This window comes from Penicillium alfredii, assembly GCF_028826965.1.
Source record: "Penicillium alfredii strain IBT 34128 chromosome Unknown utg000011l_segment0_segment0, whole genome shotgun sequence".
Taxonomy (NCBI): Eukaryota; Fungi; Ascomycota; class Eurotiomycetes; order Eurotiales; family Aspergillaceae; genus Penicillium; species Penicillium alfredii.
The window spans coordinates 778,869-791,543 of NW_026622708.1; the positions used below are offsets into that span (position 1 = coordinate 778,869).

At 50.4% G+C, this 12,675-nt stretch overlaps 5 protein-coding genes across 5 annotated transcripts; 2 read left to right on the forward strand and 3 right to left on the reverse strand.

Moving 5' to 3' along the window:
- Positions 1 to 229: 229 nt before the first annotated feature.
- On the forward strand, positions 230 to 1,733 carry NUU61_008729 (uncharacterized protein; the record flags this gene model as incomplete). The annotated part of the gene is made up of 2 exons (XM_056659254.1): positions 230 to 514; positions 588 to 1,733. 2 exons carry the CDS (start codon positions 230 to 232, stop codon positions 1,731 to 1,733), a joined length of 1,431 nt encoding a protein of 476 aa, XP_056507547.1.
- A 945-nt stretch (positions 1,734 to 2,678) lies between these two features.
- On the reverse strand, positions 2,679 to 3,019 carry NUU61_008730 (uncharacterized protein; the record flags this gene model as incomplete). The annotated part of the gene is made up of 2 exons (XM_056659255.1): positions 2,679 to 2,782; positions 2,818 to 3,019. 2 exons carry the CDS (start codon positions 3,017 to 3,019, stop codon positions 2,679 to 2,681), a joined length of 306 nt encoding a protein of 101 aa, XP_056507548.1.
- A 1,283-nt stretch (positions 3,020 to 4,302) lies between these two features.
- Positions 4,303 to 5,349, forward strand: NUU61_008731 (glycosyltransferase family 32 protein; the record flags this gene model as incomplete). The annotated part of the gene is made up of 1 exon (XM_056659256.1): positions 4,303 to 5,349. The coding sequence occupies one exon, from the start codon at positions 4,303 to 4,305 to the stop codon at positions 5,347 to 5,349; it is 1,047 nt and encodes a 348-aa protein (XP_056507549.1).
- A 380-nt stretch (positions 5,350 to 5,729) lies between these two features.
- On the reverse strand, positions 5,730 to 6,781 carry NUU61_008732 (RTA1 domain-containing protein; the record flags this gene model as incomplete). Its single annotated transcript, XM_056659257.1, has 3 exons — positions 5,730 to 6,343; positions 6,401 to 6,493; positions 6,550 to 6,781. The coding sequence occupies 3 exons, from the start codon at positions 6,779 to 6,781 to the stop codon at positions 5,730 to 5,732; spliced, it is 939 nt and encodes a 312-aa protein (XP_056507550.1).
- A 1,342-nt stretch (positions 6,782 to 8,123) lies between these two features.
- Positions 8,124 to 12,347, reverse strand: NUU61_008733 (uncharacterized protein; the record flags this gene model as incomplete). The annotated part of the gene is made up of 3 exons (XM_056659258.1): positions 8,124 to 8,647; positions 8,891 to 12,260; positions 12,303 to 12,347. 3 exons carry the CDS (start codon positions 12,345 to 12,347, stop codon positions 8,124 to 8,126), a joined length of 3,939 nt encoding a protein of 1,312 aa, XP_056507551.1.
- Between the last annotated feature and the right edge of the window lie 328 nt (positions 12,348 to 12,675).

The window sequence follows — 12,675 nt, forward strand, 5'->3', positions numbered from 1 at the left end:
TCTCTAGGCTTGAAATCAGGATCTGTCGTCCCTCCGATGGGCCTTTCTCGCCCCTACCAGGGGCCATGTTCCTTTCAAATAAGATGCTCAAAATGAATATCCGACTCTTGGCCATCCTTGCCCCTCGAGACAGGTACTTCACACACAGTATAAAAGGAAGAAAAACCGCCCCTTCCCTCTTATCCCCACTCTCACGGAAGGGCAGCGTTTGGTACTCCCAATTACCAAGATGATGTACCACTTAGGAATTTTCTTTTTTCTTGTGGTGCATGGCACACACTTGGTAGTCGGTAACCATGTGTCGTCATTCACGCCGAGGGCCTCAACCGACAAAGCATTGTACCTGATTTATTTCCACGACGATGTCGACTCTTCCAAGAGAACCGACTATGCCCGCGACCTAGAGAAAGCTCTCCCGGAGAATCACACGCAAGCAATAACACTTCATAACAAGATTTTGACTATCGCCGCGGTTCTCACCGAGTCCCAAGTCAGCAAATGGAAAACAGACTCGGTCAGCTACTCTTTTATTAACGGGATTCTCTCTAACGCTACCACGGGGCTAATACATATAACTCTGCCTTTAGATTGAAGCTATCGAGTCAGATGATAGCGAAGTCGACATCGACGGCAACTTCGATGACTCGACGATCCACGCACGAGATCGATACCACGATACCTTTACCCCGAACAGCAACGCTTTTCGCGATTTCCCGGAGATGCTGTTTCTCTCGCAGCCGCCGAGAACCGAGCTTGAAGAGTGCCCGGATTACGCCTATGACGATACGGCTGGTAGGGGCGTGGATGTATACGTGCAGGATACTGGAATCAACCGAAAGCACATCGAATTCAAAAACCCAACGGAACGCGATAATTTCCCTCGCAAGGGCAGTATCGAGACGCTGTATCCTAAGTCGAGTAGGTTTGGGAATCTCTTCTTTCGTTCGTCGCCTGATAAGGATGACGATGGACATGGCACTTGCGTGTCAGACAAAATCATCGGTACTAAGTATGGCAGTGCTAAAAGTGCTAATCTTTTCCTGGTACCTACGGAGACAAACTTCAAGGCACTCGCAGCCCTCCTGGGAAGCTTGACAAAAGCAAGGATGGTCTTTTATTTTGCTGGCCTAGCAGCAATCATCGAACATATTGAGAAAAGACGGCGGGAAAACAAGGATGCCTTCCCGCCCGTGGTTAATTGGAGCTACGGGCTTCTAGTGGATGAAAAGAAGCACAAAAAGACCTTGGATCAATGGCGCGATTTTGTTCGGAGGCTCGATAAGCTGGGCGCTACTATGATCGCGGCATCTGGGAACGCCGCGCATATAGCAGGACGCGAGGAAGTCGACGAATATCCCGCTCTTTTTGCCAAGGAATTTAAGAGCGTCATTCCTGTGGGATCCGTCGATATTCATGGAGTAAAATCTACGTTTTCACAAGGGGGACCCCTGGTGAAGGTACATGCTCCCGGGCGAGTCGATGAACACCGCGGTATGCCCTGTGCAGGCAAAAAGGGAGAGCGCGATTGGAACGTCGACCCAAAGAACGAGGGCACTTCCTATTCCACCGGAACCATTTCTGGGATCGCAGCCGTCAAGATTGGCTCAGATCCAGGGGTTCGTACAGGTAATACAGGGGAAAAGGTGGCGGCGTGGTTGTATAGATGGGCCTACATCCGTGAGGGTGGCGACGTGCCATCAGTATGGAATACGGAAATCCCTGACATATGCTAAGCAACGCTCGGCACGTGTATATAATAACGAAATTTTCATAATGGACTGTCCAGAGCTTATGTTAGAATCATGGATTGTAAAATGACTCGGTTTCATAGTAGCCACTAGGGCTCTACCGTACCCACCAGAAGAAGCAGGAAGCTGATTGCGGTTTTCGCTGACGGGGTCTTGAAATAGAGAAAGTATAAACCAGAATCGTATAATTTTACGGCCATGGGCTATAAGCCATCAAATATTATACGTGCAGAATGCTGGATATCCAATCAATCGTAGTATAAGAACCCGCAGGAAAAGCCCTTCACGATGACAAAATGAGCGCAATCGTGCCCAACCGTATTAGAAAATATATATAGATGGCAACATTTGAAATCAATGCCATGACCGTTGACGCGATGCGCCCAGGATGGTTGAGGATCCTCAAGAATGAGGACAACCTGCCTTTTGCTTCAAGCCGATCTGCGAGAAAGGGCAGTTCTCGAACCATAAATGGTAAGCAAATCACTGGCATTACCATCACGGTGAGAATCTGCCAAGCTTTCCTCTCGGCTGCCGTTGGAAATGTAGAGTTCCATCTATGTATGTTCATCAAGATCAGTTTTTTGAGTGGTAACAAATTGCAAGAAGAGATGAATCAAAGGCCAAAAGGTCAGGGGAGTAAATACCCAGCAACATGAATGCCGCTAAAGACCATAGCAACAAGAGTAGGAAATCCAAAGATCATTGTTGCAGTGGGAACTGCTGTGTACCTTTCATCATTGTGCGGCTGCCTCTTAGGAAAGACACTGGAGTATTTGAATCGCCCTGGGCATCAAAAAAACATAAAATTCTTGATTGACAAGGAAGATTCGGGTGAAGAGCTTTGAGTAGGCGCCGCTCGCACATGCACCCAATTTCTAGGATGGGCACCTATGATGTTTGTTGAATTCCCGTGGAATATCGCTGCGCTTATAGGGCAGAGAACTCACAATCTGGGTCGTCATGTCGGTTGGCTTGGACCACCAGAATCCGTAGATCAAAGCCCCACACACCACATAGGCAACGGTAGCGATCTCTAGTGGTATAACTGGGAGAGAGCATATCGCACGTGCAATTACTGTGCCAGTCACCCATGCGCTCTGTACAACTGTAAAGAGTTTCCCGAGCGCATCAGTTTTCGCTCGGTCTTGAACATCCTCGTCTCGGAAGTCGGAGCATCGAATCAAGCCCGCTTCAATGAAGCTTTCCACATGCTTCGGAGGGATCTTGTATAGCCAATCATCCCGTGTTTGCAAAGCAAGCCCACCCATGTTGATGCAGAGCGCCTGCCTGGTAGTCCATTTTTCTTGGATGGAGAACGTGTGACATGTTGCAGGTATGGGTCCTGCTCCAGCGATGAACTCTGTTGTCTTTTGTTGCAGGGCAAGGCAGCTTGGGCAGAATTGCAAGCCGCGGCCAGTTCTCTTGCAAGAAAGAACTGTTAAATAGCAACCATCGCGGTGAGCTTGGGGCATAGCAGCATGACCAGCCACGCGCCTAGTTTAGGCGTGATAGAATTCGTGAGGCCTTTCCCAGGCTTTGAGATGTCAAGACATAGAGCAGTCCAGGTGCAGGCGAAGATGGTGGAAAAACACATCCACTGGATATCCCATGTCAATCGTGCGTTGTCGTCAAACTGCCAGACGACCAAAGTTTAGTTTGAAGCTAGCGAGGGACGCAAGAGCGCGAAAAGTACAAAATCAATAAACATGGCCTGAGGATAGGAGCTCCCCCTCGAGGACGGAGAGGGTGGAAAAGTAGAAAAAGCAGGAAAAGCAGGAAACTCGGCGATCATGCCCAATGTGTGGGAAACCGTGCATTGGCGGGGCATTCGCTATGTGTGGCATGGCGACAGCTTGCACGCAGACCACGTTGATCAAGCCCACAATATACTTGAAAATCCATTAAGCCGATGGGACTAAAATTAATGCCAAACCGAGTACCATAAGTTGGCATTGGTGACAGCAGATCAGGAGAGTCCCGAGAGAATCCTTTGTTTATATTGGCCTTAATTATTAGGCGGCGATTTGGATAGACCGCCAAGACGTCGGCCTCAACCTTGTCCTCTTCTTCTCACATCATCGATATCAATGTTCCTTGCTATATCATAGTAACCAATTTGCTGTGTCATTTCCACTCACCATTGTTTACTGCCTTGTTGATTCTTGCAGTAAAAAAACGGGTGCTCTACCAACTCGCAAACAACGCTTGATCTCTAGCCTCTCAACGAGTACTATCATTATGGACATCAATGTAATTGACAAGTGACAGGTCTTTCGACGAAAAGATCTTTACCTTGGACAATTAAAACACATCAATACTATTCCGATAACCCAAGGTATCATCTCATCGTTTCTGTAGGTGTATTGACAGGGCTCTGTAGATCTGTGGGCAATTGGTCGTACAAGTAGAAGCTTACTATCTATCGTCGCATAACATTATAGTATACATGTACTAGTAGGCTAGAGTAGCTAGAATGCTAAGGTACTTTGTAAGGAGCATACAAATGACGAGTGGCACAATGTGACCGAGGCATATGAAGTGCAACCCCAAGATGGCTCGGCACACCCACCATCCTATCTTCATCTCATCCACAATTGTCGCCTACGCAACAGCCATGCATCGGCCCCATCTGATCCCCAAAACCGCCGCACTGGTTTTTCTCGCGGCAGCACTCTACCTCTCACTCCACATTGTCCACATTCCCTTCCCAACCATCTTCCACCTGAGCGAGTTCGAAGCGTACGATTTCAACGCCACCGTCGACGAGCAACAATGCTTCAACAATCCATTCCCCGCCTCAGAGCCAATCCCAAAGATCGTGCACATGGTCTGGGCCAAGAACCCCGAGCTAAATCTCCTGACCTACCTAGCCATCCGCTCTGCACTGGACTCGATTAAACCCGACCAGCTCAAGCTCCACCACGCCGGCCTCAACGATGACAATCCATGGCTCCGCAAACTTCAAAACAGAATCACCATGGTCCCGCATGACCTCCACGACGAATACCCAAAACAAATTCAAGACAACTGGCGCACACCACACATCGCCGACGCAATGCGCCTCGACATCCTGCACCGCGAAGGCGGCATCTACCTAGACATGGACGTGATCTCGCTCGCACCGTTCGACCACATCCTCTCAACACCCAAGCAAGTCGTGCTAGGCCACGAAGGCGGTGACCGCCAGGGCCTCTGCAATGCAGTCATTCTCAGCCGGCCGGGCTCGCCATTCATCCGCCGGTGGATCGACACGTACTTGAATTTCACCAGGAGCGAATGGAACTACCACTCAGTGGTTTTGTCCAAGAAACTATCGCTACAGCACCGCGATGAGGTCTGTGAGCTGCCGCCGTCGGTCTTCTTCTGGCCTACCTGGACCAACAGGCATGTTCGGTATATGCACGAGCCGATCACTGATCAGCAAGCCTTGGACTTTGCAAGCGAGATCGCGGCTAATGGTGGCGCTATGTACCCCGACCAACTTGCTTACCATGCGTGGAGCCACCCGGCGACGAAGTATTTTCAGAAGTTGACGCCGCAGTTGCTGAAAGAGCAGAATACTCGGTTTAATGTGCTGGTGCGACGGTTTGTGGATTGAGATGTCTGTTTATGTTTTGCGATTATATTGTGTATGTTTTATTTTATCTTGGCTGTTGGGAAGGGATATTGGTCAGAAATATCGGTTTATGGACTTGAGGTTTGTCGCTGCGGGCCAAAGCCCTAACCAAGATGCAATTATCAGGGTTTCCAAGGCAGTATCGCTTACAACGATCCTATACTTACTAAAATAGTATTGGATCTCGATCTAGTGAATGCTTTCTTTTTCTCAAATATCACAATGTGAAAGTCATAATCTAATATCCAGTCATAGCTCCCCTAGAATGAACGAGCCAAGAAAATCGTAACCCCCAATGCCAATTGCCAGAAACAGAGTAAAAAAAACAGAAGGAAACCGAGCATCTCAGTAAAAGCACCATCTTAAACACGGCGGCGGAAACTCTCATAGCTGTCCGCCTCGGTCACCAACTCGACATTGGACTGATCCTTCGGCAGCGCAAACTCCCACTGCGACGGGATAAGCCAGCCAGGGTGAAAGACATTAAAAACACCAACAGCAAGCACCATCAGAGCCCCATCAAGCCCGATAAAGTACGACTCATGGGTAATGAGGTAGCCCGACCAGCCCTGGGCCAGCTCGATCGTGCGGTAGATGCTGCGGATATAGATACAGAGAATGGAGAGCACCATGGCGCCGAGGAGGATGGTAACAGGGCTTAGCGAGATACGCAAAAGCCCGCGGCTAATACTGCGGTGCAGGAAGTCAGCGGCACAGTACACAAATACCGTGATGGAGACCAGCTGGAATACGATGCCGGCCACCATGGTGTTGGTCCCCGCAGCCGTGTCGCCGTGCGAGCCCGAGGCTGATGACGCCATGCCACCGCCGGCGGCTTGCACGACCAGCGAGATGATGTCGCAGGTGCAGAAGATCCAGAGGTACAGGCGTGGCGAGAGCTTAGAGCATTGCGGGCCGAAGAGCTGGATGAAGCGGCCGAGGAGCACGTAGATGCCGGCAGTGAAGAAGGTCGGTGCTATTAGGTGGAATTGTCAGCTTATATTTCCATTCAGCAGGTATAAACAGTCCTTACCGATGATCAGCGTGGAGATTTGGATCATGAATGCCGTCGAGTTGTACGGGCACACTGCGGACCAGGTCCGACCAGCCCATCCGAGCAATTCGACTGCAGAGCAGGTGTTAGCTATATGAAACAATAAAGATTTCCAATCATCTCCATACCTAAACATCCAATTGCGAACACGCTGCACCACCAGGTCCGCTTCCAGCAGAACTGGACTATATGCACCAGCATCGACAGTCCAAATAGTACACAGAAGGCGATGCCCGCTGCCTTGGAGGGGACATAGTCGTACGAGGTATCGACCCCGGGGACATAAGCATAGCAGCCTTCTTCCAGGGCATCTTTGGACAAGGACCCGTTTTGCAGTCGTGAAAGGGTGTCGGAAGACATTGCCAGGCTGGTATGAATGAGACGATGGGAACAATAGGGTAAGGTTAAAACGGGAAGAAATTAAAGTACTATGACCCGACAATCGTCAAGCCAGTTTTCTTGAAACAAGAAGAATTTGCAGTGAAAAGACTTTTTTGTTTGAAAGATACTGGAGAAAGACCCTCTCTTGACAGGTCTATCACCGGCCCTTTATAGACAATTTATCTGTACATTCCATGGTGGTCGCCAACGGTCTCGCAATGAGCAACCCTAAATGAGTTATCAGCCCCCTCGGGTCGGTACAGCCCGGTGGAATAACAGAAAAAAATATAGGGGGATGAGCCACTCTCACTGGCTGGATAGTATAAGTCTCCTTTGAACATTGTCGGTTTCGCTCCGGCGATATTCCCGAGCCTAGGGAGGCCTAAGAGGCCTAATAGTGTTGTGGGGGCCAGTGGGTGGCTGATTGGCTGAGTCGTGAAATGTAGAACGGCAACAAAATAGCCAGCCGAGTCGGGTGGATCCCGGGGCTTAGATTGGCAGTTGTATGCCTGAGATGATTGGCCGTATCGTATGTCGCAGCCTGTTGCTTGTCTGATATTGCCAAGGAAAAAACGAAATCAGCTTAAGGTAGTATTTCTGGTACAATGGCTTGTAGGCTTGTAGGCAGATATATTTTATCTGATTTGTTTTGATTTTATTTGATTGTATACTCCGTTAGTCTAAAAATAACATGGACATGCTCGTCAGTGCGCTATTGAGTTCCTTCGGCTCGGCGATGCAAAGTGGGTCGGGTCGGAGATGAACCCTACACTTTGCATTTCCATAGAGCCAGCATGTATTCCGAGCTTCTACTATGATGTCTTGATTTATTCACTTGTTATACAGGGATGTATCTAGAATTGACACAAGTCGCTGACCCTGGCTTAGCCTAGGCAAATTTAGGAGACGTAGCGGAGAATAGAAACTAGATTTGAAAGCCTTATTAACTTAATTTTATCTTATTTAGGTCTCATCGTCTAGCCTATGACCAGGTAGTGGTCCAGGTCCAATATATTTTGAAAACCATGATCAGAAGTTATCGTTTCATTCCTTACGGTAGATGACTCGAGGACAACATGTATATATCTCCTTGGTAGATTTTATAACAAGATCATGGTCATCTTAGCCAACCACAAGTATACCCTTCGATCAGGCAACATCCAAACAAACAAATGCTCCCACCACGGGTATGACAAAAGTCCACAATCATCAAACGCAATCATTGCATAATCGCAAGAAAAAGAGAGAAAAAGAGGCTCCAAACAACACAGCAAAGACTCATGAATAAATATAACTCATTCACGATTATATTCCATCCCAATCAGGCAAGCTGCCGCTCAATGTTCCGCGGACCGGTCAAAAGCGCCGACGGAATCGGGGGCACGGGGCCCCGGTACACAGCCCCATGGGGGTCATGAGTACCAGGCGGATGAGGAGGAGGCGGTGGCGGAGGAGGGCGCGGATAACCCGGCTGCTGAGGGTAATGAGGATGGGGATGCTGAGGATGATGGGGAAAATGGGGACGAGGCGGCGGGATGGGAGGAGTACCGGCGGCACCACCCAGAGCCAGACGACCAAAGTCCTGGGGGAGCTGCTGCGGCGGGTAGCGATATTGGGCGGGCGCGGGTGCGAGAGCGGAAGAGTGAGGATGGTTGTAGCCTGGCGATGCGGCTGGAGCGCCGGGGAGGGAGACGAGCGAGGTGTGGAGGGTGCGGGCAATGTCGTCGAAGGTTACCTCCATCGGACTGATGTAGGTGGTGCTGCTCTTTGCGGACCAGGCGAGGACGTGGCCACACACGCGACCGGTGGATCGGTCAAAGACCCATGCGCCGGAGTCACCGGGGGCTGTTGGAGTTAAAATGATTAGCTTCACGAAAAATAGCTTACTGGATACGAAGTCACAGCTTTAATAAAAAAAAAAACATCCCGGTGGAAAGGGTTCTTGTTTACCGGTTTTAAAAGGATAGAGGAAAAAGGAAAGAACATGGGGTAGAGAGGCAGGGGGGGTTCGTGATGAAGCAAAACAAAGGGTATCTAATTAAGGATCGTATAGACATAATCATGAATCTGTTGAGGTGCGCGTCTTACCTCCAAAGTTTCCGTTGACGCAAAAGCTCGTCGAGAAGGAGTGTCGGCCATGCAACTTCACTAGGGTCATGGCCTTGGATATCTGCCCAGTTTGTAGTCCGCTTGTGCGGCCACAGCAGTGAACCTGCAATCCACCCAACTCCTCCATCCGGGCGACCTGGTTCAGAAAGATGGGTTGTGGAGGCACCGCACGGCGCGGGCCGGCTCGGGTGAGAGTGGGTATGGATGTGTCCAAAATGATATTGCGGGGGTCCATGCGAGCTTCGTCGACCTTGATGAGGGCCCAATCGACCTCGTGCTTGATTCCCTTTCGTGTCCAGCGCCGTACGCCAGACGAGGCATGGACGTATCCCAGGGAATGTGAGGCAAGATGCTCATCATCGCGGTCTTCCGGTGATGGAAAAAAGTCATCGTGAACGTCGTCAATGGCTGGTTGAGTTACAAGAAGCCGTGGTTCTTCACCGGGTTCGATGCCAGCGGTGTCGCCGATTGATGCGGCATCGTCATCATCATTGTCCGCGCCGTCAATAGAGTCGTCGTCGGATGAGTCCTCATCCGACAGCCAGTATTCGTCGTACCCGGTCTCGAAACCTTGTGAGACTGAGCCATCATCCCCATCCTCCCGATCTGAAATCTCAAATTCAAGATTGATCTCCGAAGGGTCGTCCTCACACCACGTATACATCAGATCTGGGTTTGGGGTGGCCGACGTATTCCGGGCAAAATTACCTGCTGATCGAGATGGGGCGTCTTGGCCTTCCTCGCCGGGGCCTTCGTCGTCACTGGGGGCCTCCAGCATATGGTGGACGGTGAGGCCGTACGGTAAACCATCCACGAGCACGGCCCCACCATAAGAGACAGGAGGTAAATGCTCCTCATTTTGAAAGGCTCCAATGGATGCTCCACAGAGGGGTCGTTGCTGATAGCATGGGTTCAGCTCTCGTTGGCGAAAAGGCGTTTCGTTGGATCCGTTGGGGCGTGTCTTGGCCGGCGTGCGACGCTTTCTGCGGGGAACTTTGGACCGTTCGATGTCGCCCCGGAGAACAATCAAATCCCAATCGTCCCGACCGAGATTGTAATGTTTCTTCAACGCAGATCGAACTTTCTTGACACTCGCACAAGTCACACAGATGGTCGTTCGAGCCGTCTCAGATGAATCTCCAGTCATCATGAGAGAAACCCCGCAAGACTCTGAGGAATCTTTCAAGATCTTTTGGAGGAGCCGACTCAATCGTGGCATCATCGAGTAGTTCCATTCTTGCAGGTGGTCATCAGGAATGTCGAGAGTTGGAATTCGTTTGACGGTACGCTTTTTTGCGGCCTTGTCCGGATTTTTCCCTTCTGTCGCTGCACGCCAATCATCCGCAGGAAGTGTCGGTAACTTCTTGTCCAACTTCATCGGCTCACGAGCAGGTTGGTATGCTTCATACTTCTGTGCAGGAGCTGGCTCGGGAGTCGGGACGAGCGCAAGCGGGAGGCAGTCGTCCAACTCCTCTGCTGGCGGCGCTGAGAAGATGTCGATACGGCAACACGACCACAAGATTTTGCAGATTGTGTAGAGGAAGTTCATGGAAAACGAAAAGGTGCCATCGGGATCGGACAGATCGAGGACAGGGTAATGGTAGATTTGGGGCACACGAAGGCCCAGGTCGGTCATGGGCTGGGTAGAAAGATGGAAGTTGGGTGCATCCAAGCATAGCTGAACAGCTTGCAAGTATGCGCTGCCGCACTTCGGACCAAGTTTCTTGACATAAAGATCCTCGACACGATGTTTGAACCACGAACGGTCATATTTCATTTTCCAGAGTCGGCCGACGGGGGCCCAGAGTCCAATCTCCAACAAGACCAGACCGAGAGAGTAGAGATCGTAAGCCCATGCACCATCGTCCTCCACGGATCTCTTGTCTTCGGGATGGCGATACATTGCCGAAGACAAGGGCTCGGGAGTTGGACCATCGCCAGAGAACCGTGCAGGGGAAGTTATATAGGGGCGACGCAGATCCGGTGCAAGGCCGCTCTCGTCATTGTTCGCGTCAGTGCGACCCGGAAAGAAAATGACGTTGCTGCTATTGATGTTTCCATGGACAGCATTCTGACTTCTCAGGTGCAATGCCGACATAAGAAGATCGTAGGCCAGTCGAAAGCGAGTTTCCAGGTTGGGTACACGCTTCTCGCGATAATCTTCCGCCGAGGGCAAGAGGGCCACCAGTGGTTTGGGCTTCAGCTCCCTGAGCAAATCACTCGGGTTCTGAAGGAATGGGAAGTAGTCGACTGGCATCTGGTACAGAAACACATAACGCGAATTGGATTGGTCGACACAGTATCCAAGAAATCTCAAGAGTCCCAGGTGAGAGATTCTGGCATTTTGCAGCAACTGGTCCAAAGATTGCTGAAGCTTCTCCAACCGAGACCCTTTTGAGTTCATTTGAGTTTCCACCATCATGGGCATGAATTCCACCAATACGGAAACATGCGACTCTTTCGTGGAGCTGAGGGAGGGGGACGCCGACGCCTTCAAGCGGCCAATGGCACGAGAGTTCGAGGTCGCCGCAACGGCTTCGTAGGGAGGAGGGGTGTTATCTTGAGCGGCGCCATATATTTGGAGAGCAGAGCGATCGATGATGAGATGCTTGGATGACACGAATGGGTTGGTAAAGTCGCGCTGTGGCGTTGAGGGCGAATAGGCGTATGAGTCGTACATTTGTTTCGGACTCTGAACCTTCTCTTTGGACTCAGAGAACGAGTCATGAGAGGAGTCGTATGGTGAAGTGGGGGTAGCTCGTGGTCGTCGCGCGGTGGCGCTATGTCGGCTCGACGACATACTGGAAGCCATCGTGCGCCGCGAACGAGATAGATCATACAAGGTGTCGATACACCCAGTCAAGTCATTCAAAATTGTCTTCGAACGGCTGATATCATCATCTGTCCACTGTGTCTTGAGGGGCCGGCTGCCGAGAGTATCCTTTGATGGTAGATCCACCTTGCGTTCTTTGGATGGGAGAATCGGCGCATCCGCATGTTGAACTCGTTCGGCGTCATTTAAAAGATCTTGAATGGAAGACATGACACTTTCGACCACGTCGCTGAAGCCTGCCGCCGTCAATGATTCATCGATATCGTTGGGCTGGGCAGCGCTCGCATCGCTCCAATCGAGACCCCAAGTCAGCAGCCGGTCTCTTTGTTTCTGGAAGCTTTGGTGCAAAGCAACAAGTTCTGGATCGTCGAGGGCTTTCGAGGCAGTTGTAACGCTCTCGCATGATGTCTTTGTGTCTGTATATAATTTCGTGAGGCGCCGCTGGAGGAAGCCTCCCCTCCCCCGTGGCGGAGGACTGACATCTTGGCGATTGCGGAGGGGATTGATAAGGGTGGACTGGGAGATTCAGAACATCCGAGAGAAGGCACTGTCGCATACACTCAAAGGTCCATAGCGGAAATCGCCTGAGTATGTTGAATCCATGAGAAAGGAGAAGAAGCAAAGAAAAGAAGGGAGTAAACAGCAATTGGAGCCTGATTGACGGATAGGATGAAGGTCGATAACCACATAATCGTGGAGGGAATCCTGTTGCCTAACCAATGAGCAATCATGGGGCGGGTCCGGTGTGTCACGTGGCAGGCAGCTGCAATTTGGTAATTTATTCAGTTTATTACGGTAAATTATATACAATGATGCCTCAGGCAATACTTTACATACTTCAACAGCCACATGTAAGGAGACCACCTGGACAGCATTAATCTATTCGTCATGCGGTAGTAAATTGTACATGATATACCTATGCAAGGTACTT